General features: G+C 42.5%; 1 protein-coding gene across 2 annotated transcripts in view; it reads right to left on the bottom strand.

The window, feature by feature from the left end:
• LOC111872961 (probable helicase with zinc finger domain) overlaps positions 1–27,773 on the bottom strand; it is an 84,708-nt gene that overhangs the window by 51,511 nt on the left and 5,424 nt on the right. For both annotated transcript variants that reach the window (XM_023867291.1, XM_033754950.1), the window contains exons 3-7: positions 26,389–26,815; positions 25,513–25,710; positions 19,111–19,678; positions 15,818–16,046; positions 2,673–2,994 (exon numbers count right to left, since the gene is read on the bottom strand). In XM_023867291.1, the coding sequence (XP_023723059.1) occupies positions 2,673–2,994; positions 15,818–16,046; positions 19,111–19,678; positions 25,513–25,710; positions 26,389–26,815 (1,744 nt within the window). The remainder of the gene's footprint in view (positions 1–2,672; positions 2,995–15,817; positions 16,047–19,110; positions 19,679–25,512; positions 25,711–26,388; positions 26,816–27,773) is intronic.

Here is a 27,773-nt window from a genome sequence, read left to right as displayed (position 1 = left end):
AGCCAGTCAGTGCGTTACCAACGGGTTCTCAGTTCGCAAGTTACGAGCTACAGACGCGTGTGCGATAACCAGTGATAACCAGTTATATCTGGAGTGTGTAATTCAGGGAGACTTGTATAGCTCCCGCGTTATTAATACGTGAAGACTCTTGAAGACAGTGTTAAGAGATTTTGTTGTAGGGTTTGTAAGGTGTGGAAACCCTTAATATTGTGATAATTAATTGTAGCCGCTATTTAGAGATTGTCAAATAAACCAATTAACCATCTCTACGGCGTATTCTGTAACGAAACACGTTACAATATTATGAACTTGCTCAATACTACAAAACAAAAAATTCATATTAGTTAGGAAGTAATATTTAATTCTGATAATAAGCTTTACATCAGTACTTAATAAAATGTAATCTGACAACATTTCCAAAATGCATTTTGAGGAATTACAAGCTAAAAGATAAACGTCAACCATGGCAGCTTTGGCAAACATTTACTGTTAACTGATGGCAAGGAAAAACAATCCTGTGCCTCTGCATTATGACCTCGCGGCATAGCGGAAGCCTTACTTGCTGCCCGTCTCAGGAACAAGCATTATCTACCTTAAACGGCTTTAGAAAAGAGGCCTAAAATGACAGTTTAACTTCATTCAATCAACAATAATGAGGAGCTAATGAAAGGTTTCGAAATGTGCTGAGCTCACATGCATCAGAGTTCTTTGACAAAGACATACAAAAACTTATTCCCCGATACAGTTGCCTCAATTCCAGCAGTGACTATGTTCAGAAGTAGCTGAAGTATGTACATATTTTTTGTACATAATAATTTTTTCTTGTTGCTTGTTTTGTTAACAGCTCACTGGAGGTTACTTTCTGAATAGCCCTCGCAATATGAACTCACAAACATGACATACTACAATGTGTCAAATTTATTACAGTCATATCCTACTTTCAATAACACATCACACACTACAGAATACTGCCACAGTCAATAAGTTCGTGGAATGGCCGCAAAGAGTCTTACGGGAATTTACTGCCAATATGTTTCAGCGATGTTTTTGACAGCTATATCAACGTTGGCAGACTTGCCTAGCAGCCAACGGCAAATATTTTGAGGGCCGATGTGGATCTGTGTAAGTGTATGTGAATACCTTGTAATATGATGCGATAAAACCACATTCCACGAACTTAATGACTCTACCACGTATAACTGCAAAAGCAAAAACTGATTTTAAAACATGGAAGACTTAAACAAAATCATAATATTACAATGACCTCAGAGAAACAGGATGCAGGGATGTGGAATGGATTCATCTGGCTCATGATGGAGACCAGTGGTGGGCTCTTGCTCTTTGAAATTTGTCCATTCTTTGGTTTTCCAGTGCATGCATCCACCCCCCCCCCTTCTCGGTTGCAAGCCACATAGCATCTCAAATTACATTGTATTTTACTGCCTTAATTTTGTGTAACCCATAACTTAAAACTGGATATATGCAAACATCGGAGTAGTTATAGAAATGATACTGGTGGCAGGTAGCAAAGCAAGTGTTACTCTTGAGGACAAATTATATGTGATTAAAGGGTATGAATGTACCACCCACGGATTCAGAGCCTTCAGCTTCTGCAGGGGAGCCTAACCAAACTGATCTTGCTCCTACATCTTCACCCCTTCTAATATCTTATGAGTCATCTGATCATATTTTTGTAAATTGCAATCATAGTGATATTAACACAAAATTTTGAAACAAAAATTTACTATTAAACTCTTGGACAGCTATTTTGGAACACATGCCCTATATAAGGGTTAAAGTTAGCTAACTTATTGTGATTTAACTTTACTCAGTGATTTACATTAATTGTAGATAACTAGAGACATGTGTGCTTCATTAATCTGCTTCCAAAGCAAGCTAACGTTTAGGTACACTATAGTCTGTCAAATGATATTCCATTCAGTGAAACAAAAACAATCAGGGCATGCAAACACAAAAATATTTTCTTGCAGAGTAGAAGTAAAAGCCAAGCATGTCATAATACAATATGTGCAATTTTTCTCATATTTTCACATAGAGAAAATTTCTTCTAATCCATTAAAGTTGTCTTGTATGCCATACCGACTATGTAAAGGTTCCAAATCGTATGCACCTCCAATATATGAAGATATTCAAATAAGTTTCAAGCAGTCTACCTAAGCAGTCTTACTAATGTCTGTCTTCAGAAGCATCTAACATCTACACAAAATTCATATTTGTTCTACAGACTGCTAATAGCATATTTTAGATCAGTGGTTCTCAACCTCTGTCAGACCGCGGCCCAGTAAATTCTTTTTTCTACAAGATGGCCTGGTATAATTGATGCCAGGGCCTGGTACTGGACCACAGTCCAGTGGTTGAGAAACACTGTTTTAGATCACAAATCATATCCATGAAAGTTATCAAATCACTATAAAAATAAAATATTTTTTCAATTTCAAAAACATGTATTACAGTACATGGATATTTTATGAGCTACACACGTTATAAACATAAATTAATGGAGAACAATGCATCTTAAACCATAATCAACTGATATCAAATATGAAGTTACAAACTCATGCAAGAGAGTGACTTTCAGTTTACATACAGTGCACTAAAAAGACAAACATACTCATTTCTCTACTGCTGACTTCAGCTGTCAGCCATCTTACCTTTGTGGCGTCCACGGTATGCTTGGTTCAAGATAAGTATCAGGGAAAATAACACGAAAGTCAGCAATCTTATCAATTGCATAATGCCATTCACAGTAAGGGACCCTGTTTAGCTGGAACTGCACTTCAGCTAGAAAGTCTGTCTCTGGCTTCATATTCAGAGCATGCACTGTTGCAGCTGACAATCGGAGGTAGATCATGTTTTTCCCTTTATCTTCAATCAGGGCTTCATAAACTGTAAGCTTCAGTTTACTCGCATCATCATCAGTTTCTACAGAACCCTGTGGTACTCTTTGCTGAGTTTTGGTCCCGCCTGCATTTCCTGGTAAAAAATTTTAGACATTTCAGAAACAACGAAAAAATACTGAAATTACACTCGGCTAGAAAAGCTTGTTCGTTTAGCACAACATTTATATATACCCACAGAGAATTATGACAAAAGCAAAGACATTTTTAACTCTTCAGAGTCTAACATAGAGGCAGGTCACTGTAGCAGCAAAATACCACTGTACACAACATCAAGGAAAGCATATCTCTGATCTCAAACTGAGATAAATAACATAGTTAAGAATATCTTGCCCAGATGCTAGCATCAGTCAAAGCCTGGGTGCAAATACAGTGACTACATATAACACTGTCAAGTGTTGGGTGTTTGTAACGCAACAAATAACTTCACGCTGTTTTGGATCTTAGCAAATTTACTGAACACTCGCTCTTACACTTACACAATTTCACAATCACTGTCATCTGTAGTATCACAATTACTTCTCCTGCTGTAGTCACTTCCACTCACTTGATACAACTCAATAAAAACTCGTAGCTGCTGGACTTCAACTCATACTGAATACTCCATCCTCAATACTAGTAACTCTCTCTCTGACAAATACTCCTCATTATGTAGCTTCCGCACTGACAACACAGAAAACAGTTACATGATAGCTACCACTGATGCATAACGTCGTGTTTACCGACTGACTAGCAATAGTCGCTGCACGGACTCGCCTGTGGCGTGAGGTCACAGCCTAGCGGGGAGGGGTGTTTACCAAGCATTGCGTAGTTACGGGATCAATGAGGTATGTCACGTCACTTGCACTTCCTGTTGTGCAATCCAAGTGTTCACAAAGTTGTCGCCTAGCAACATGCCAATACAATTCGCAACTCTCACATTGTGCACATGCCCCGAGGCCTCTGTGGCTCAACAGTCCCTGCATAGAGCCAATACACCACAATATGTATTATACGTGGTGCAATCCAAAAGTTCCCGAACTATATTAATAAAAACTATTACATCTTACCTAGATCTTATTCTGCACCATTATCTTCAAAGTAGTCCCCTTTGGAGCGCATACACCGATCCCAGCGTTCCCCATGGTGGGTGGGGAACAACTGCCATCTTGTTTTTAGCCAAAAATTCCTGCACAGTGTAAGCTGTATGCGGTCGTGCATTGTCATGGTGGAGTACCCATTCGTTTGTGCACCACTTCTCTGGACGTTTTCTCCTCATGTTCTCCCTCAAACGCCTTAGAACATGGCAATAGAACTCTTTATTGACTGTCTGACCAGGAGGGACGAACTCCTTATGAACAATCCCGTCAATATAAAAAAAAAACAGATCAACATGGACTTAATGTTGCTCTTGACTTGTCGGGCTTTTTTTGGCCGAGGTGAAGAAGGGCGACAATTGCTGCTTGCTTTCAGGGTCATAGCCATAAACCCAACTTTTGTCACCATTGACAACCTTCGAAAGAAAGTTCGGATCCTCTTGAAGCTGTTGCTGAAGTTCCCTGAAGACTTCCAAGCGATGCTTCTTCTGTTCATTTTGCAGCAGTCGTGGTACAAACTTCGCCGCAGTCCTCCTCATGTTCAGTTCCTCTGGCAAAATTCGTTGACATGTACCGTAACTTAGTCCCAAGGTGTTACAGAGGTCTTGGATGGTCAGTCTACGATCTTGCAGAATCAGATTCCTACCTTTCGAGACATTTTCTGATGTTTTGCCCGCTGACGGCCGTCCCGAACGATCATCATCATCAGTCGATGTTCGGCCATTTTTTAAACGCTTATACCAGTCGTAAGTTTGTGTCTGGCCTAAACTGTTGTCACCAAAAGCTTGTTTCAACATTTGGTGCGTTTCTACAGCGGTTTTCCTAAGTTTAAAACAAAACTTTATACCGACACGCTACTCTCTCAGGTCAGCCATCGTAAAACTGCAAACTCACGGAAACACAACAATGGAAATATGTTCACCAACAATAAACCCAACCACTCAACTCGACGCCGCTTGCCACACTGATTCAAGAAGGATGTGTGAGGAGACGCCTAGCGGTATTTTGATGTACTCATAACCATTCGCGCGCAAAATTCAAATTTTGGAAACTTTTGGATTGCCCCACGTATTCCTTTCAACATAACACTATTTCCGGCAGGAGGAGTTTGCTGTCTCAGATGACATGTTTTGGCACACATGTGCCATCTTCAGGTACAGTTTTTAGTTGCAATTATTGCATCATGCAATTGCATACAATTTTTTTTATGTAAACAGTTGATCCACTGGTGTGTTTACACAAAGTACATGACAGAATAATTGTAACTAAACACTGAACCTAATGATGGCACACATGTGGCAAGCATGTCATCCTACACAGCAAACTCCAAGTGCCAGAAACTGTGTTGTGCTGACAGGAATATAATAAATATTATTTACAGTGACTTACAACAGAATGCAACAATATATGAGAAAATATATATTAAAATCCCCTTCCAGATTTATTTGGGGGGAAAATAAACTCTTAATATGAGAAAGTCCTTAAATGGAGGCAATTAAATGAAAATTATTAAACTGGGATCCTTGTAAGTGAATGATAAGCAAGGCAAAATGTCAACTAAAAGATCAACGGGTTCCAGTGTATATGTTTATTGTATAATAATGAAAATTCTAATACCCCTGCACTACCTGTTTATAAGCAATGAGAATCACGGCATCCATCTTTAATGTCATTCTTTGACTCCACAGTGTGCTTCGAGGAGCTAATGACTTTAACTGTAAAAAATGTCAACTTCCACAACCATAATAATATTAAAGTAACATTTTTACTTCTATGTTTCTTTCATTTCCTGAAAAACTGTGAATTTACACTCATGACTATAATGTGAAAAGTTACAAAAATTACTAATTTTTAAGACTTAATTAAGGAGTTAGACTTAAGTTGCTGTAGCAACACGATTTCTAAACCTGTCCTCTACATTCCACTGGTATCACTACCTACATGCTGGGGATATCAACAACTTTTAACATTTTGATGAACCACTCTTCTGGTTACACTGATAACAGAATTCATCACCATCATTACCCATATTTTGTGACACAATATGAAAGAAACACATATGAAATTGTGCTATATTGCAATATATAATGTGCTTAATGATAACACATAAATAAAAATATGTTCTACTATGAAAAGCTACACCAAAAAATAACAATAACTGTGAAAAAACGATCCTGAAATATCTGTCTGTAGCAATGACTTGTAAATCACACAGCAATATAACATGATGATCATTCTGAAGTCAGAATGAATTACAGAAAGCCATGTGACATGGAGGAAACCCTAACTCAAATATGTACGGTTAGGTCATGCTCACTGACATGAAGGGCAGCAGTTGCTGATGTTATCATAACAACTAGATTCACTGTGTTGGATCTGAGGTTATTAGACCAGTGACTATGAACAGTACTATCATCTGGGAGGTCATGTGATGTAACCTGGTTGAATTTACCTGAGTTTTAGAGGGACATACTGTGCTGTAACCGTACGCACCCTTCACGGAGGTATCTTATCTGTTTATGCTTAGCGATTGGGTTTGGCTGTGGAAGTGAGATGCCCCGGAGGGTTCATGGTCCTCTGAACTGGCCTTTTGTTACGAGGGACAGAAGGGAGGTTGGTGAGTCCATTGCATTCGGGGGGGTGTAGGTATACCTCCTTTCGTCCGTGCCTGTGGGGGTGGAGAACCTGTGGATCAAAACCTCTAGAAGGTGTGCAGACCTGAAGGGGTCTGTGCATTTGGTCATGAAGCCCTCCCAGTGGAAAGTTCGAGATGGCTAAGAACGTGGTTTCTGGAAGCAGCAGCGGGGGTAAGGAGTTAGTTAGTGAGTAGAAGCCGGGGAGTGAGGGAGTAGAAGCCAGGGAGTGAGGGTGTTCATGTCGAACCTGTGCTAGGGGGGTTAACCGATCGAGCCCGCATAAAAAAAAACGACGTAAGCGAGCCAACACCCGTGTACCCCTGGGATATAAGACTCATTCCGCTGAATTTAGTCGAGGCATACACTGCGTGGAAGTAAAGCGTGTGGGGACGGGTGTAGTGATGGCGACCAGCGTTTGGGGCCCGAATAGTAGCGGCTGCATATAAACAAAGGACTCTTAACAACGTGCGGCTCGATAAGGATCGGTGCTTCGAAGCCAGGAGTTCAAGATAGCGGCGGCTGGACAAGAAAAGTGTCATCGAGCAATGCTGCGGTGAAAAGGACGAACCAGGGACAGATCGGAAGACTTGCATCTTGAGGACAACCCGATTCATCTAGAGGAGAATCAACCCCGGCGATCTTCAGGTCAGGTTGGTGGAAAGTGAAAGTGACAGAGACAGACTAGGATTGTTAATAATCAGGGAAGGTATGATTACTCGCAGATATTTGAGAAACAAAAGGTTAATCGGAGACAATAATGAAGAAGGTGAAATGATGGATGAGGAGACGACGCAGTTAGAAGGCGTAATTATAGGTGAGAGTGGGGGAGATTCAGAAGGAGAAATGGACATGCAGTGTGGTCAACCGACAGAAGGGGACACAGGTGGAATCAGTGAGAGTAGGGGAGAACAACTGACGAGTGCTGACAAAAAGGGTAAAGACGACCAAATAGATATGCAAGCGATAATGTCGTGTATGAAGGAGATGTTTCGGGAGAATAGGAAGGAGAGCAATAAAAGAATGGAGATGTTCCGGGAGAGGAATTTAGGAAGGAGGGTGAAAGGAGAGGAAAAGAATTTAATGAAAGGTTGGAGAACATATGTGTTGCACACAAGCGCGACATGCTGCATCCATGAATCAGATCGCGAGTGACGTAGAACTGAGGACAGATCGGAAGATGGAAGCAATGAATAGGGAAATTAGCCTAATAACAGAGAGCACCAACGGACAGTTTCGAGCACTGACCGAGAAAGTGCAGAATGATAAAATTGAAACTACTAACAATTTTGAAATCTTGAGACAGGAAGTGACAGCATCTCACGCTCAGCTGGCTAAGCAGTCTGAGAACAGGTGTGAGAGGGTAAATCAATGCGAGAAACGAGTGGCGGAAATTGAACAGGCTAGCGGACAGATTAGCAAGCAGTATGATGTTGTCAGTAAGCAATATGATGAATTGAGGACCCGAGTTGATCTAATGAAAAATCAGAAACGAGCAGAAAGAATTGTGAAGGAGTTCAATGTATGGGGATTACTAACCGCCAATTGGATTCTAGGACTGAAAAGACCCTCTCAAGCTCAGACATCATGATTACTCATGTTAATGAACCAATAAGTAATGAAGTTTCATGTAATGGTTCTAATCCTCACAATGACGTCAATAATCAGGAGAAAGTGTGGACTGGCAACCCTGGAGAATTTGTCAGAGGGATCCTCAGTCACCCCGTAGATCTCACATTACCAATATTCGAAAACAAACCGGACCAAAACGCCCAGGCGCATTTGAATTCCTTAGGCAAATACATACAAATTAAGAAAATTCCTCCACCGCTTCAGTTAGCTGTAGCGCGGCAATCTTTAAAAGGCATTTCAGTCATGACGTGGGCTTATGCTAATTGGGATCAAATTAAAACGTTTGAGGGATTCCGCAGAGATTTCCTGGACAAATTCTGGAGCCTCTCATGTCAGGCAAGGGTTCGACTCCATATCTATCAGAATAGATACGACCCGCGAGGTGCAGCGAACTACTGTGATCATCTTATGAAGTACGCTGTGAAAGCTAAATACCTAGAACCTCCGATGTCCAACCTAGAATTCTTTAATGCCCTCAAAGAACATTATCCCCTCGGGGTAAAGAAGGCCTGGGTAGTAGCAAAACCTCAAACTCTTCAGGAGGCGGCAGCATTACTTTCTGACGTCGCAGACCTCGAAAATGATCAGGTGGATTTCGAACCAAGGGGACAGCTGCGTCATAACCAGCAGAGCAATCCTCGGTCATTTCGTCGAGATCCACGAGATGAGGATAGAGGAGGCTGGAGTCGGGAGACCCTGTGGAATGACAATCGTTACAACAGGAGACCGGATACGTCATGTGATAACCGCAACTACAACCATCATCGAGATTGGAGAACATATGGCGACCAGGGTGGAAATAACCGCCACCCGATGTCAGACCGAAATGGGGACAGAGGGGAGTCAGGCGCTTCGAACAACGCCACGGTAACTGCTAACCGGACTAGGACTGATCAAGAAAGGCAGGCGGGAAACCGAGATTAGGCGCCGTTGCGGCCGAAACTGCGCCTAAGGGCACAATAACTAGGGCCAAGATTAATGAAATTAACCCCGACGCGCCTAACAATCACTGTCCACAACCGCCAAGTACCCAATACCATGTCATCGAACTGGATGATAATGCGGCCATGTATATGATTAACGCAGGCAAGTTAGCAACGTGTCCTAAGACTGAGGTAACGGTTAGAGATATCCATGTGGAAATGATCTTGGATACCGGTTCGCAGGTATCTGTGCTTTCAGATGACATCTTTCGGCAATTAAAATTGCAAGGACCTATCATGGAGCTGCCAGTGCAATCTGTTGTTCTGATGAGCGCTTTTGGAAATAAGACGTCCCGAGTGAAGAGGCAAGCATTGATTTCATTCACAATTAATGAAGACGAATTCGAAAATAACTTCTTGATAAGCCCTCAGTTAGTTAGTCCAGGTATATTAGGAGCTGATTTTTTTGTACGAATACAAGCTCTCCATCGATTTAGTGTCAGGACACATGACGCGAGTTACTCCAGGTGAAGGGACGGGAGTTCGCAAGTACGAACTTATCTACAATCGAGAATTAAATAAAAGGGACGAGGTGATAAGATTGAAAGGGGAGAGTCAAGGCGAGGTTGTGAAGGTAAAAACCATTACTTGCGATGGAAGGGTGTTATTGCAACCATCTCTAGTTCGGACGCCATCTTTGGGATTTAGGAAGAACAGGTGTTATGAATTCGCACGCGAGAAGAAGTTTATGGATGAACCTGGATGCAGTGATGAGGAAAAATATGAAGAGATGAACGTCGCCGGTATAGAGAGAAGGAAAGCGGAGATATTAAGTAACGGCGAGGAAGAAGAAGAAGAAAGCTATGGCAATGCGCCGGTCAATAATGACGATAATGACAATTATGGTGATGAAGATTGCAATAATGATGATGAGGAAGACATGCATCCCAGTAGAAGATTAGAGGAGCCACGTGAATTAAATGTTCAGAACACCAATGACGTTATCAGCGAAGCAGTGGAAACAGCCCACTTGCGGAGCACCGAACAAAGAGAAGAAGTGAGAGCGATTCTTAGGAGGTACCAAAAATCCTTCTCCTCGACGCCTGGATTGTGCGTTAACTTCGAATATGGATTCGAATTAACTGACCATGCACCGTTTTCACATAGAGAACGCCCGATTCCGTATGCGATTAGAGATGCCGTCCGAGAGCAGATTAAGATGATGGTCAGACAAGGCATCATTGAACCCGCCACGTCACCGTACTCTAACCCTTTAGTAGTCGTCCCTAAAGCTAACAAAGTACCGCGAATTTGCCTGGACGCTCGGCGTTTAAACGCTGTAACTATTGCGAACTCCGAGAGGACACAACCGATTCAGGAATTACTACGGCAATTCGATGGAGTGCAGTTTCTATCAAGTTTAGATTTGACCGCCGCGTTCCTGCAGATATCTATGAGGCCTGCTTGCCGAAAGTACACCGCATTTTTATTCAACTCACAACAATATCAATTCTGCAGGATGGCCTATGGTCTGAAGAATAGTGGGTGTGCTTTAATCAGAGCCATGAGGAGGATATTTGGACCCGAGACACATGGTTATTTATGCCAGTACACAGACGACCTATAAATTCACTCTAATTCGTACGAGGAGCACCTGGAACATGTAGAATTTGTACTGAGAAGACTGTCTGAGAACGGGTTTACTATTAACCTGAATAAATGTAAATTCTTTCGGACGTCAATTAAGTTTCTAGGGCACATCATAGGGAATAAGGGCATATCGCCGGACCCTGATCACATAGCACCAATTCTGACTTATCCTGCACCGAAAAATCAGAAACAATTGCGGCAATTTTTGGGTACCTGCAACTTTCACCATCGATTTATTATCAATTACGCGGAATACACTGCCCCATTGGTTCCCTTACTAAAGAAAGGTGTATGCTGGAAATGGACCCATGACCACGAGGAGGCTTTCTTGGAATTGAGGAATGCGTTTGCTGCAAGCATTCACCTGGCACATCCGCGAAACGATTTAACCTACGAGATATATACAGACGCTAGCTGTTACGCAATCTCAGGAATTTTGACTCAGACTGATGAGAAGGGTCAAGTCTCCATAATCACTACCGCGTCCCGGATATTGTCTTCACCCGAAAGGAGGTATACGACATGCGAACAGGAGCTTTTGGCTGTCGTGTTTGCGTTACAAAAATTTCGCATATATGTCTATGGCAGGAAGGTGAAACTATATACGGACAACAAATCAGTGTCATTCATCGAGAAATGCGTTATAACTTCCGGTCGCGTCGCGCGTTGGGCACTGATGATCCAAGAATACGATTTGACTTTAGTCCACATCGCGGGAACGAAGAACCATTTTGCGGATACTTTAAGCCGCAACCCAGCTGGTCTCACCCCCAAGCAGGTCAACGCCCTGAAACAGCCTCAGGGAATTGTGATCGCTCGCATTGATCTTGGCCTGGATGTGTCGATGCAAAGAGACATAAGAAACTTAGCCATTATTCAAGAAAGGGATCCTGATTTGCAAGAAATCCGTAGATTGGTAAAAGAAGGATGCGAGAATTTGAAAGAACGATTCCTAATACACGAAAATTTGTTATATACCGTAGATACGAGGAGCGGGACCCCATGGAAAGTAGTCGTACCTCGGGAGTTGGAAGAAAAACTGATAACTTATGTTCATTTAGCAAAAGGTCATGCAGGAACTGACAAGTGTGTTGAGAGTATAAATGCAATGTTCCATCTCAAGAACTTGGGACGCAAAACACGGAAATTATTAAGCCTTTGTGAGGTCTGCCAAAAGGTGAAGTTCCCCAACTGGAAGTATGAAGTGGAGCCCAGACCGCACCTCCCGGAAAGAAAAGGACAGCTCATCAGCGTGGATTTCTATGGACCGGTTCCGCAAGGGCGAGGGGGAGTCAGGTACCTGTTTGTGTGCCTGGATGTTTTCACTAAATTCATAAGACTGTACCCGTTGAAATCAGCCACAACCAAGGCGTGCCTGCAGAGAATCATGGACGACTTACATCCCTCACGTAGTAAAACCGGAGATGATTTTATCGGACCACGGGACACAATACACGTCTAGGAAATGGAAAAATGGATTGAACGAACTCGGAATTAACGTTCGATTTACCCCTATCAGGAATCCTCAATCAAATCCCGTCGAGAGGTTTATGAGAGAAATTGGGAAGGCGTGTCGCATCTACTGCGAAGAGAACCATAAGAAATGGCCGGAACTAATTCCTCACCTCGAATCCTGGGTAAACGAGACAGTATCTGAAGCGACAGGCTTCACGCCACGCGAATTAATGTACGACGAGGATGCGCCACGATTATTCTCAGAATTACTACCCACCTCACCCGAGGAAGAAGCAGAGCCGCTAACGTCGGAACAAAAAGCAATCCAAGCATTCGCCCGATTGAAGAAACGCGCGGAGAAACGGGAGCAACGCAGGAAAAGAGGCCTACGCAAATGGAACCCGGTTGTAGGGGAGGAAGTTTTGGCCGAAGCGTGCCGCTTGTCAGATGTGAACCGAGCCATCACTCACAAATTTGCTCGCCCATATGAAGGACCCTTCCATATAAGTTGGATAGTATCGCCCACTATATTTGAGATTTTCGATGAAAAGGGGAGAATTAGAGGCATATTTATTAAGGGGGCTCTGAAGAAGTTCCGACGCTAAGGACCCACCGCTACATACATCCATTAATTTTGGGACGGAATAATGCGCCTATCCTCTAAACCCCCATTCCATACCTCTGACAAATTCACATGGCGTTGGGTGATGAATTGAAGTCATAATAAGATAATAACTGTTAAGATAGGTATAAGGAATAAACATGATCTGTTGTTATAATGTTAAGAGTGGAGCGTCCCCATGAAGAATGGATGAGGATTGGAGGTATGAATGTATGATGAGGAGGGGAAAGGTGAAATCCCCGTAGTGCTTGTGGTTACTCATTTGATCGCAGTATGGTAGCTCTAATAATATATGTTGAGAACATCGGTGATTTGAGATCAGTTCAGTATAGGGAAGCTAAGTTTATCATCAGATAAGGGAACCGAGTTCTATCCATATCCTAAAAGTGTATCGTCGGAAGAAGAAAATTACGGAAGATAATATTAAAATAGTATCGTCGAGCGAGTGAGTGGAGAGAGATAAAAGAGTGGAAGGAAGAAGGGAGAGAGAGGTTCTAAAAGTGAAATCATCGAAACAAGAATGTGAGTGGTGATAGATAAGTGGCCTGAGACGCGTAAGGAAGATGTGCTGAAAGTGACGTCGCTGAAAATTGAGTGTAAAGTTAAATGTAGATGTGGGCGTTGGCCCTACTGAGGAAATAATAGTTGGTTAGAATTATCAGAAGGCAGGTACCGATAGGAGTGTGAGTGAGCTATTGTGATGTAAGCGGAGAGATTCCCGAAGCAAAGACTGTCAATCACTGAGTGTCGAGGCTACCCACTTGATGTAACTGGAGTAATCCTAGGAGAATGATAGGATTATAAGGATTATCATCTTAGCATGTGGAATTTTATTTGTAACGTGGGGACGGTCCATTATATGTGTAAGAAGTCTTGTATTGTTTGATTTTAACTTAAGTGTAATTTAGTACGTGAAGGGCGTACATGAGAGTGTCATGAAATCAGAGAAACTTCTTTCATCACATGTGTTTTGGAAGTTACCTGATTTAACGGGGGAGTTTGTAACTGTACGCACCCTTCACGGAGGTATCTTATCTGTTTATGCTTAGCGATTGGGTTTGGCTGTGGAAGTGAGATGCCCTGGAGGGTTCATGGTCCTCTGAACTGGCCTTTTGTTACGAGGGACAGAAGGGAGGTTGGTGAGTCCATTGCATTCGGGGGGGTGTAGATATACCTCCTTTCGTCCGTGCCTGTGGGGGTGGAGGACCTGTGGATCGAAACTTCCAGAAGGTGTGCAGACCGGAAGGGGTCCGTGCATTTGGTCATGAAGCCCTCCCAGTGGAAAGTTCGAGATGGCTAAGAACGTGGTTTCTGGAAGCAGCAGCGGGGGTAAGGAGTTGGTTAGTGAGTAGAAGCCGGGGAGTGAGGGTGTTCATGTCGAACCTGTGCTAGGGGGGTTAACCGATCGAGCCCGCATAAAAAAAACGACATAAGCGAGCCAACACCCGTGTACCCCTGGGATATAAGACTCATTCCGCTGAATTTAGTCGAGGCATACACCGCGTGGAAGTAAAGCGTGTGGGGACGGGTGTAGTGTCAATCTTCTTGGCTGAAAATTGCCACCTGATTCTATTTTCCTGGCCCACTCTTCGACCCTACCCGAAAGATGGAAAGTGCATATTCTTCTGAAAGTTGCTAAAATTCCACATAACATTACATGCCAGAAGATACCTACTTACTTACTCCTGAAGCTGAGCCCTTCTTGAGGAGGCCAATTCTGCAGCTACTCGAGAATTTCCCAGCATTTTATGGAATCCAAAGGTTCATTACCATGTTCACAAGAGCCCTCCACTGGTCCCTATCCTGAGTCAACTAAATCCAATCCATACAATCCCATCTGTCTATGATCCATTTTAATATTTTCCACCCACCTACATCTTGGTCTTCCCAGTGGTCTCTTTTTCCTTCTGGCTTTCCCACCAATATCCTATATGCACTCCTCCCCATTTGCACTACATGCCCTGTCCACCTCATTCTCCTTGACTTGATCATTCTAATTATAATTGGAGAAGAGTACAAGTTATGAAGCCCCTCATTATGCAGTTTCCTCCAACCTCCTGTCACTTCATCTCTCTTTGGTTCAAATATTCTCAACACCCTGTTCTCAAACACCCTCAGTCTATGTTCCTCCTTTAATGTCAGAGACCAAGTTTCACACTCATATAGAACCACATGCAAAATTATAGTTTTTTATATTCTAATTTTTATGTTTTTGGACAGAGACGGGAAGACAAAAGGTTCTGGACTGAAAGGTAGCAAGCATTACCTGAGTTCAATCTCCTCTTAATTTCCTCCTGAATCAGGTTTTGATTTGTTACAGTTGTTCCCAAATATCCAAACTGTGCCACATTTCCAAAACATCTGTTACCTATCTTCATGTCATGATTTTGCCCTGCATTTTGGTGATGAGACAGCAACATATAGTAAGTTGTCTCTGTGTTTACGTCTAGACCAACCTCCTTACTTGCGTCAATTAAAGTTTGTGTGTTTTTGTTTATGTTATCTATATTATCACCCAGTAGGCCAGAAGATACTACTCTTCATAATCACATTAATCTTTTCTACTTTTTGAGATGAAGATGAATAGTTTCAAGGTTTAAATAATTGTGTAAAGTCTTATCAGATCATTCCAATGTCACTTGGGATTCAGCTTCATTGTCTGGTAAACTGTGTCTACTTTTAGCTGTATGAGCAGTCAGTAATTTACAACTTATAGTAGTAATATTTAAGCTTTTTTAAAGTTACTGATATGCTATCCCCATAAATTCTAACAACAAAACTGGAACAAAAAAACAGAAATAAAAATAACATGGACAAAAATGTATGAAACTACCTGAATATCAAATGTAAATATTCTTCTTATATTTCAAATTTGAGGAGTTCAAGAAAATGTTCTCATTTGTCATACCTGATTCTTGTTTCGATGAAGCAGCAGCTGCAGTTATCAGAACTGTTGTACAGTTATTGAGTATGAGGCGGCCAGCTGATGTATCCTCAGACACATCTTTACCAAGGTTCATGAGCGCAAATAATTCTCCTGAATGAGCATACTTTGCAGTACTAGTTGCTACACCACATGGAGCAAGTAGGTAGCAATCCGCAAGACGTAACCTGGCTGTCAGATTGTACCTAGCCACCTATAAACATAACAGAAATTAATTCTCTCTTGTGACAACATTCATATAGGAGGCAAGATACCTCAGTGTGCATAACAAGTAGAATACAGGCCAGACAACAGAAGAATCAAGATTTGAATCAAAGGAGGAGGAAGAGACTTTTGTCATCTGTACAGCATCCAGACTGACTCTGGAACCTGAACAGCCTCCTGCCTGTGAGAGTACTAGGGGCTCTTTATTTGAGAATAAAACAGTTTGGATATGAAGCTGTTCACTCACCTCCATTTAGTGCCAAGATTAGAATTCATGTAAATACAACTATCCTGCCACTTACAACTTCATGGCATGATGCTTAATTAAGGGCAGGGACAAGGCCACACCATAGCTCAAGCAGTTACTCGCTGGCTTCCCACTGCGGCGGCCCAGGTTCGATCCTGGGTCTGGTCAAGTGGGATTTGTGGTGGACAAAGTGGCGCTGGGGCAGGTTTTCTCCGAGTACTTTGGTTTCCCCTGCCAATTTTCATTCCACCAAATTCTCCATCATCATAATCATTCGGGGCAGGCTACAATATGCCAATCAGTGGCCGCGGTGATGAGTGGACCCAGTTGGACTCCACCCCTCAATAAGCAATCCAAAAAGAGAGAGAGAGAAAGGCAGTGACAACTTTACCTTTTTTTTTTTTACCTTTATGAAATCTCTAGGAAATGACCATGAAGGATTTAATACTCCAAATGCAGTTAAATATAAGAAGAGACTTGGAACATTCCAGAAACTGGCATAGATCCTTATACAGTGACAAGAGAGCTGAAAGTTCTGCAAGTAGAGCAATCTTTTACTAACAGTGGTTTTGCAGATCATGGATATCCATTTGCATCCAGGTTTGCCAGCAATAAATAGTATTTGGTTTTATGTGTCTAAATCTGAGTAACATACTTTATGTCGAACATTACTAGACCCCTTTTAATTTAGTGAAGTCTCAGACAGCTTAGACTTTGATGAGTGTTAACATTGGCTGTAGTTCTCAAACAACCAAAGCCTTGGTCTTCCTAATCATGTTTTCAGGAGTACAACTTACATGCTTGACAAGGGACTGCCATATTACATACTGAGACTTAAACTTGACAAATTTTTAGAAAACCTACAAAGGAAACGTTTTTCTCTGAACCAACATTCCCATACAAAGGCCACACACATGGTGAGAATGACAGCACTCCAAGCACAGCACTTGATGTCTACTGATGAACTTCCCTCTGCCCGTTTTCACCTATCCTAATCAGGTCAAGGAACTTGTTGTTATCACTGCCAGCCTTCAAGCAAACAGAATGGCTAGACAGCTGGGGGAGAATACAGGGCTGTAAAATGGAGAAGAAGTGTAGACACTACAGCAGTGTGGAGGAGCTCAATCCATGGGGCTTCTAACCATGACTTCAGCTCTGTGAAGGGTTCAACATATAGAGAAAAAATCAGCTTTACTTCATCACATGTCTGTCTTCTAATGCCACACCCTGATAGTCAAGTCACTTGTGCTTTCAACTTTAATTGGCTGGTGTATTCGTAAAAGAAATAGGTAAACTTTTCCCTGTGCTTAACCAATTAAGCACTACGCCATGAAGACATATGGGGGAGTGCTGTATTTGTAACTCTTTCTATTGTGGTGGCCCTGAGTTGAAGTCAAAACAAGGCAGGCAGAATTTAGCAAACTGCAAAGGATGGCCTGCTTGGGAATTATAGGAGCAATGAGAACAGCTCAAACAGCTGAAATTGAAGTCCTCCTTGGACTCCCCCCCCCCATGACACCTGCAGATGGAAGCGGATGTCAAGGCAGGAAATTATACACTACCTTGCAATGATCAATGGAAACCCAAATCTGAAGGTTTTTGACATGCATACAGGTCATGAAAAAAGAACCCCTCCTGCAGATGAGGCCTGATATAATGATACAGAGACATGTCTGTCATAAACCCTTCATGATCAGATGCCCTGGTAGAAGTGAATGGAAAGAGGGGTTTCACCCCGACAGAAAGGGGGAACTAAGGCACTGGAGCTGGGGTGTATTGCGATGGTACAAAGCGAAAACTTAGTTTTAGCCTTGAGCAGTACACAACAGTATTCCTGGCAGAATGTATGCCATCAGGGCATGTCCAGTTCAGAATCTAGATAGGAACTATAAAAACGGAAATATGTACATTCTATCAGACTCTCAAACTGCCATTAAAGCACTTGGTACACACCAAATCACTTCAAAATTGGTCTGGGACTGCCACAAATCCCTCATACAACTGGCCAAACATAACAGAGTTCAGCTGATATGTGTGCCAGGTCATGAGGGTATTGTTGATAATGAAATGGCAGATCAGCTGGCAAGAATGGAATCTGAACATCTGTTCACAGGACCTGACTCAGCTTGCGGCATCTCAGTAGGAGTTGCCAAGAAAGCAGTCAGGGACTGGGCAAACAAAAATCAAAGAAAACATTGGGAATCTGTAACCAGACTCAGACAAGCAAAGGGTCCCATACTAGAGCCCTCTGCCAGAAGAATGAAGGACTTTTTCAAATTAAGCAGACACCAATTAAGATGGCTGGTAGGACTATTTACAGGACACTGTCACCTAAAAGGACACCTTTTCAAACTGGGATTGACAGATGACCCAACTAGCAAAAGTTGCCTAGAAGAAGAGGAATCAGCCACACATATGCTATGTGATTATGAGGCTATAGATTATCATAGATTTCATCACCTGAGTCAGTTCTTTATGGAAACAAGTGACTCTTATGATGCCCCCACAAGAAAAGTCCTACCTTTCATTCAAAATGTAGGATTAATAAAGGGTTAATCAAAACAGGAAGCACAATAGATCACTGAAGGTCACAGTCCAAGGCCAGACTATTATGGGCCACCCCCCATATATTCATTCAACTCTACTCTCACATGTATGTCCTGAAAAATGTCTGTTCAAATTCAACCTGTGCAAAACAAAGTCCTGCTGAACTTCGATTCCCTTAATATTTGAAGAATTTTGTGACATGAATATAATTAGATCCAGAAATTTTATTTAGTGTTAGAAAAATGAGCAGTACACTAACCTGTTCATATCTTGCCATTTCCTCAACACAGAGCAGTTCATGAATGCGAGCGCGGTAATTATTCCGAGTCAGTTTCTTCTCTGTAACTGTTGACTGTGTGAGGGTGAATGTATCTCCACGAGGACTAGGATATGCATTCAACAGATCTCTCTCACGTTCACTGTCTTTCGCGATGGCTGCTGGAGTAGGCACCATGGGAGTAATTGGAGAGGAGAACGGTACAATATCTGCATTTGTTGTATCCCATCGTTCTGCAGTTGAGAGAACCAGCTCTTTACGAATCTCTTTCATTCGATCAACATCTGTTACAGGAACCACATCTACACATAAATGTCGAACTAACACCGGTTTTCCACCAAAATCAAACACTACTGATTGTCGAAACGTCCCATAAATATCTGTAGCAAATGACACTTTCACTTTATGTTCTAAAATTTGTGAAGCACTCTCAGATCTCATTGGGTCTCTTTGTTCTAGGGCCTCAATATTTGGTACACTCCACTCTTGATCATTGCTTGGAGTCCATTCAGAAATAATTTTCCGTGACAGATCTCCACTTGACACATACCTACAAGAAAGAAAAACTCCTACAGTTCTGTTTCAGGTGAAGAGTTCTTGTATTTGGTTTGCAATGGCACAGTAAAGAACTTATTTTCTGATACGAGAACATTTCAAATGCTTGTAAACTTCTAAGCTCAAACACAGCAAGGAAACTTTAAGACCAGTACTATGAGTAATGTAGTGTGACATGTTGCGCAACGGAGGACCCCTACCTCCCCAGCGACACGTGGCGGTAACGTAGCGCTCCCTCCCCCCACCCCCTCCGCACGGTAACGTAACGCGCAACACGCGGTGACGTAACAGGATGACGTGGCACTCATTACGCAACAGGCAAGCACTGCAGCTATATAAGGGAACTGCACAGTGGCTACGAGTTAGTTATATTGTGGCCATCGCCGAGCTCAGTTCCGAGCTAGTTCCAAGCAAGCCTACGGGTCAGTGCATTATCAACGAGTTCTCAGTTCGCAAGTTACGAGCTACAGACGCGTGTGCGAGAATCAGTGATAGTTCGTGATAACCAGTTATATTTGGAGTGTGTAATTCAGGGAGACTTGTATAGCTCCCGCGTTATTAGTACGTGAAGACAAGTGAAGATAGTGTTAAGAGATTTTGTTGTAGGGTTTGTAAAGTGTGGAAACCCGTAACATTGTGATAATTAATTGTAGCCGTTATTTGTAGGTTGTTGAATAAACCAATTAACAATCTCTACGGCGTATTCAGTAACGCAACACGTTACATTGGTGTAAGAAGTGGTTGCGAACTTATACACGTGACAAATAATTGAATTATTGTGCATCGAGTGGTTTACTGCTACAACATGGACATGGAAAAAGTGATGGAACGTCTGTTGTTCACCCAGGAGCAAATGGCGGCCAGACAGAAAGCCGATAGGGAGGAAGAGAGGAGGAAAGAAAAGGAAGAGATGGAGGAATGTAGGAGGAAAGAAAAGGAAGAGATGGAGGAATGTAGGAGGAAAGAGAAGGAAGAAATGGAGGAAAGTAGGAGGAAAGAGAAGGAAGAAATGCTAGCAAGAATGGACGCCAACATGAAATCCTACCAAGAAAAGATGGAGGCCAACAGAAGAAAAGACAGAGAAGATTTCCTGGCGAAGTTAGAATTCAATCAAGATAAAGCAGACATCATGCTGGCCAAATTAGACGCCTACCAAGAAAAGGCGGCGGCCGATAGGAAGGCCGACAAGGAAGAAATGAAGGCGGAAATGCAATGTATGCGGTCAGAGTTGGAAGAGATAATCCAACATAGAACTGAAAACTGTTTTGTGATCTTTGAACACGGCAAACGGATTCTGCAGTCGGAGCTAACTGCGAAGATTGAAGTGTCCCTCTGCGCATGAACGACAAAACTCCAAGAAGACTTAACGAAAAACTACAATGAAACCTGCGCAGCAATTGAGGAGGCCAAACGCGAGTTCCGGGCACGGTTGGACGAGACGAGACAGACGAAGGCCGAGCGGGGAAATACATCAAAAATCGTCGCGAGCACGGCTCAGCCACCGACATTCAACGGAAATTCGACGTGGAGCGTGTTCCGGCGACAATTCGAGACCGTAGCAGAACACAACCAATGGACGGACAGGGAAAAATTAACATACCTCATCACCGCTCTGAAGGGCCGGGCGGCAGAAGTGCTACCTGGCATTCCGACAAATACAACTTATGAGGAAACGCTTCATGTACTAGAAGACCGTTTCGGTGACCAACCCTTTGCAGCTGCCTACCGCTGCCAATTAAGAACAAGGACCCAGAAACCTGGAGAATCCCTGCAAGACTTTGCCACAGCCATTGAACTGCTTTCCCATCGTGCCTACCCCAATCTACCTGCAGACTACATAGGAAGAGAGGCAGGAACAGCCTTCGTATACGGAATACAAGATACCGATATAAAGATCCAGCTCCTGCTAGGAGGTGAGAAGAAGGTAAACGAGGCCCTCCGACAAGCACTAGAGCTGCAAGCGGTACAGATAGCAGCTAGACCTCACGAAGATAGCACCAAGACATACCGGAAATAACGATCGTCCGCCACCCAACGAGGAGACGGAAGACAATCAGGGTGCTGGAGTTGTGGAAAACTGGGCCACTTCGCGAATAACTGCCCCTACGAAGGCTAATAATGAAATGCACCGAGAACATGAAGATAGGCCAGGCAGATACACACGGGAATTGCCAAGAAGGCACGACGAACACATGAACAGGAAGGGTACCCAACTGCCGGGAAACGAGCGACAGCTGGCCCCCACACTACGGACTCACATGACGGCCTGCCAAGAGATAGAGGCATGTCTAGAAGGAGAAAAGCCGGCCTCAGTGGACACGAAACCTGCGGCGGCACAACAAGAGGAGGTCCCCATGTGATACCGGTTGGAGTGACGATGACCTGCCGACAAACAGAGGCATGTCCAGAAGGAGCAAAGCCGGCCTCAGTGGACAGGAAACCTGAGGGTTTCGAGAGGTACCCATACAAGACGCCTAAGCAAGGCCGGTCAGAGAACCGAAGAAGAAAAGGCGTAGGGACTGAAAGAAGCGGAATATGAAGAATTTGACGTGGGAAAAGAGTGGACCCCAGAAGAAGTTTGCTGCCCCCTGCAGGAAGACATCCCGTTGCGCGACAGTGGCACGACGTCGGAGAATGCCTTCAAGAAGGAAACTCCCCAGGGAACCTTCGGATGCTGGAGAGAGGACTTGGCGCCACGGTCTCATGCCAGCAAGTGGCGGGAAGACCAGGAGGAACGACGACGTCGGCCAGTGCAAACAACGCATCAAGGGCTGTTACGTCGACATAAGGAACTTCTCATGGAAGGCATAAACAAAGACTGGACACTGTGGAAGTGTCGACCGCCGCCAAAACAGAAAAGAAGACTTCAAACGGAAGAGGAGCCGGTAAAATAGAAGAACCGGCCTCCCCAGAGAGAGTGAATGTGCCATAGAATGAAAGTGATGGATGAATGGGACACAACCGGATCTTCTGGCGAGCTGAAAGGAAACTGCTCGAGACGAGATGGTCTTATGAAGGGAGCGGTTGTAACAGCCGGAGAACAGATGCTGCAAGAACGGCCTCCGAAGCAAAGGAACGGGGATGCACTGTTAGGCTATTCGGGACGAACAGCCTTAAGGAGGGAGTATAGTATAGGTAGTATAGTAGTTAGTATCCCTGCCTGTCACGCGGGAGACCGGGGTTCGATTCCCCGCCGGGGAGCCAAATGTAACGTGTTGCGTTACTGAATACGCCGTAGAGATTGTTAATTGGTTTATTCAACAACCTACAAATAACGGCTACAATTAATTATCACAATGTTACGGGTTTCCACACTTTACAAACCCTACAACAAAATCTCTTAACACTATCTTCCAGAGTCTTCACGTATTAATAGCGCGGGAGCTATACAAGTCTCGCTGAATTACACACTCCAAATATAACTGGTTATCACGAACTATCACTGATTCTCGCACACGCGTCTGTAGCTCATAACTTGCGAACTGAGAACTCGTTGATAACACACTGACCCGTAGGCTTGCTCGGAACTGAGCTCGGCGATGGCCACAATATAACTAACTCGCAGCCACTGTGCAGTTCCCTTATATAGCCGCAGTGCTTGCCTGTTGCGTAATGAGTGCCACGTCATCCTGTTACGTCACCGCGTGTTGCGCGTTACGTTACCGTGCGGAGGGGGTGGGGGGAGGGAGCGCTACGTTACCGCCACGTGCCGCTGGGGAGGTAGGGGTCCTCCGTTGCACAACATGTCACACTAGTTTGAAATGAATAGATATGACATAATATCATTAGCGTATCCAATTCCATAGTCAACAGACAACAGTACTGGTCAGAAAAAGGGTAGTAAATTCTTCTAAAAACAAATTTATTCATCAAAAAGCTAGGCATACTGTTTACACTGTGTTATCTTTGTTCTTTGGCCATTACAAGACTGAATCCTTCGGAAATCAGGCCCTGAATAGCTTACTGTACAGTCCCCGATGATACATGAGAGAAACAGAACATGTGATGGAATCAAAATTGGCAAGGGAAAACGATATACTTAAAGAAAACTTGCCCCAGTGTTACTCTGACCACCATAAATTGCACAGGCACACACCTGGGATTGAACTCAGGCTACCATGGTACCATGGTCTTCTTTACAATGCATATTAATACTTTTTTGTTGGTTACTGTACAACACTGTCAGTAGTTAGGCTACAGTGTTAAAAAAATTAATTAAGTTTTGTGATAAAGAAAAGAAAGAAATTCTCACCCATAAAGAATGGAACAAAATGTATCTGTGCAAGTGCAAAGTTGAATAACAGTACACCACATATAATAATAAAAATAAGACAAGAATAGCTAAAGCATTACCTCCAATGAAATCACGGTTTATATGGATGTCTAAAATTCATTAGAGGTTTCTAAATAAAATGAGTTTCACAAAACAAAATACCAACACTATGGAAACTATACTGCTTTTGCAAACAGAAACTCAATTTATGGGCCATAAATAAACACAAAAAACAAACTGTCATAATCGTGGGTTTCTGTTTTTAGAAAAATAAGCATAAATGCACAGAAAATGCTGGATGGCACTTCTACTCCCAACCAAGTGGGCAGCTATAGACATTTTCATTTAGTGGGGGATGGAGTCCAACTGGGTCCACTCGGCACAGCGGCCACTGATTGGCCTATTGTAGCCTGCCCTGGGTGATTACAATGGTGATTTTGGTGGAATGAAGATTGGCAGGGGAAACCGAAGTACTCGGAGAAAACCCAACCCCAGCACCACTTTGTCCGCCACAAATCCCACTTGACCAGACCCGGGATCGAACCCGGACTGCCGTGGTTGGAAGCCAGCAACTAACCGCTTGAGCTATGGCACAGCCCCAGCTATGGGCATATGAGCTTATGTACATATAAGAAGCTCTCTTTAACTTCCCACTTCAAATAACGCTAGAAACACTGAAAATGTTAACAAAAAAAAATCCTGTATCTGCACAAAAGTTAGAAGACACACTTGAAGAATATGTATTTCAACAATTTTTGGATATTACAAGTACCTGTAGGAATGATCATCTTTACAAATATTATAAATTCTCATTATATCCAGGATACAATGAACCACAATATACGGAGTGTTTCACGACTTTACGGCATAACTGCAGGAGGTGGTTTCCCAGGTCTTTGTGATCAAAAAAGTTCATATAAACATGTGTCCGATTTTGGATGGTTACGGAGTTATGACCGTTTTAAACTCAGAATAGAAGGTAACAATTACTGACAATAAATGGAACAAAATAATACACCAGCATAACACATGATACATTTAAAGTATGAATGTAAAGTTAACTTCGTGAAATTACCTTTAATTTGAATTTATTGATGCTTAAAGCTGATTTTCGAAAATGCCGCTGCCGGCCGCAACACAGGCTGCCATTCGGTTGTGAACCGCGCCAGACATACCAACCCTCCCCTCTTTAGGCACATCTCAAGTGTCGAGATAACGAGAACGTTCTGTCTGTACCTGGCTAAAAATAGCGACCCACCAGCTGACAGACACGGTACACACGAGGGCATGTACGGGAATGAAAAAATGGTCATAACTCCGTAACCGTCAAGAATCGGACACATATTTATATGAACTTTTTTGATCACAAAGACCTAGGAAATCACCTTCTGCAGTTATGCTCTAAAGTCGTGAAACACCCTGTATACATTCAAATCGTATTACCACCAGATTCTTTAAAACCCATAACTTATTCAGATGCTTCTGGCTGGCCATGATTTCCCTATCAATATTTATGTAGGCAATACTGACATAAAAATTTCAGATAAGTGATTTACCTTATAAAGAAATGGTTCCTATGGGCGTCCTGCAAAAGTGCTACCACCCGCAGCAATCTACATGTATGTAGTGTAAAGCTCCATTCCCGGTGGCTCACTTTTGAAGATACTGTAGTTACAAGATCACCACTGCACGATTCCTCTACACCATCCAACTTCTCTCTCATCACCTTCTCTGGACTTGGCGCTTGAACCCACCTAGACAAAAATGAAGCCCAGACGATGAAAAACCAAAAACAGGAAACTTAAAGTAATGCATATACTCCTGGTCTGAATTTTGAGTTTCATGGTGAGTGATGCCTGGTATATGTGCAGTCATGCTACAGTATATACAGAAAGAGGAGAAAGACCATGATTAATGATATTCAAACAAGATTCTGTCAATATATTGCATATCACATAAGGAAGAATAACAAGGAAAATCAACACTGAAACCAACTCTCCTAAGTTCACCATTCTTTGATTAACAGAAATTGCATAAGAGTCTTAAGCCACAAAGTTTCTGAACTTCTAACATTATTTCTTCACATATTAGCACCAAATACCAATTTGTAGCATACCTTCCTTATTTTTAAAACATAAAAGTATGTTTATGAGATAACCTTACCGTGTGTTTGTGTCAGTATGCACATTCACCCTAACTTTTGAATGCCTGAACTGATCTTTGACACTTAAAACAATGGAAGTATTGCATCAGGTTCTGGTTCTGTTTGAGCAACAGCCCTCTCCCACTCAGCTGATTCTCCCTACTATTGTATTGCTTCCTTTGCCTCTCAAATATGGTGGAATTTATAAATTTAACACAGCATATCACCTGGAATGGTCACAATAAATGCCTTTATGAGCAGAGAAAATCAGACCAGATGAAATACTTACCTTTCTAGAAGCTGTTCTGTGTAAGATTTGCCATATAATTCTTTTTCACATGCTCGCTGCAGTTTCATCCGCCTATACTCAAACCGCTCTCTCCACTCAGCCAGTTCTTCAGTCCCATGTGCTTCAACACACTGGGCACCATAGCGGCAGGAACCACCGCCATCTGCCCAGCTCTCGCACAATGTATAGGCATCTGATGTGAGTCCGCGAGGTGGAGGACGCCACTTCCAATCCCTCCCCTCATCAGACATGATGATTGTCTGGTGGCTCTCTGACTGACAATGGACACGCAGCTCGGAGCGATCAGAGAATGATAAACAGCAATAGCTACACACAGGTTTATTGCCATTCTCGGAATCAGAAACCAATAGTTGTTTTTCGGCACAGTCTCCATCTTCACGCATTTCATTTGCAGTAACCATTGATGCTGAAAATATTTAACACAAATGGAGCATTTCTGAAGTTCTTCAACACTGAATGTTCAATATAAATACTTTAAAAATAACAAGAATTTATAAGATTCAGAACCTGTAGCATAAAATAAAAAAGTAAATGAAGAACAGGGGAGTGAAATAATTTAAAATGCCATTTTCTAGAAAATGCAGCCATGAAGCTTGGGTCAGTCCCACCCATATCTTCAATATCCACACTTGTACTTGTCCCATTTCATAATCAGTTATTCATTCTGTCATGCCATTTCCATGTGCCACACGAGATATGTGAGCATTAAATAAGTGTTCATGTACAATATTGTCACGTGTTGGGTGAACAGACATAGGGTTTGGATTGGTAACTGGATTTATGGGACTCCCAAAACCCATAACTACACTAGAAATATTATATTTCAGTGTCATATTGTGTGAAATTTCTTTATTTTATTCCATCACCACAACAGGAAGTACAGGCATATCATACATTTGTTTCTTATAAGTTTCCCATCATTAAGCCTTCATCAGTTATTTGACTATTTTACATTCACCTGTGCTCTTCTGTTAATATTCATATACTGGCCAGTGTTTATATACTGGAATAGTTCTTATTTGTAATACATAATGGCATTTAATATAAAAAGGGGTGTTCACCTGTAACGTTAAATATTAACTGTTAAAATGTTATATCATTTAAAATTAAATTAAATTTGTAAAAAGGTTTTCTTATATTTCTTCTGGGTATAGAGAAACCTTAGAAGTTGAACCGGAAGAAGAAGTAGATACAGACGAGAAAGGACCATATATTTTATAAAGTGAGGTGGAAAAAGCTATCAAGGAAATGAGGAAGGGAAAGGCTACAGGAGATGATGATGTACCTGGAGATGTGCTCAAGTTACTGGGAGAAGGTGGTTTGAAAACACTGACAAAACTAATGAACACCATATATGAAAGTGG

The sequence above is a fragment of the Cryptotermes secundus genome, unplaced genomic scaffold (assembly GCF_002891405.2).
Source record: "Cryptotermes secundus unplaced genomic scaffold, Csec_1.0 scaffold1079, whole genome shotgun sequence".
Lineage (NCBI taxonomy): Eukaryota > Metazoa > Arthropoda > Insecta > Blattodea > Kalotermitidae > Cryptotermes > Cryptotermes secundus.
This window is presented reverse-complemented; position numbering and strand designations above follow the sequence as displayed.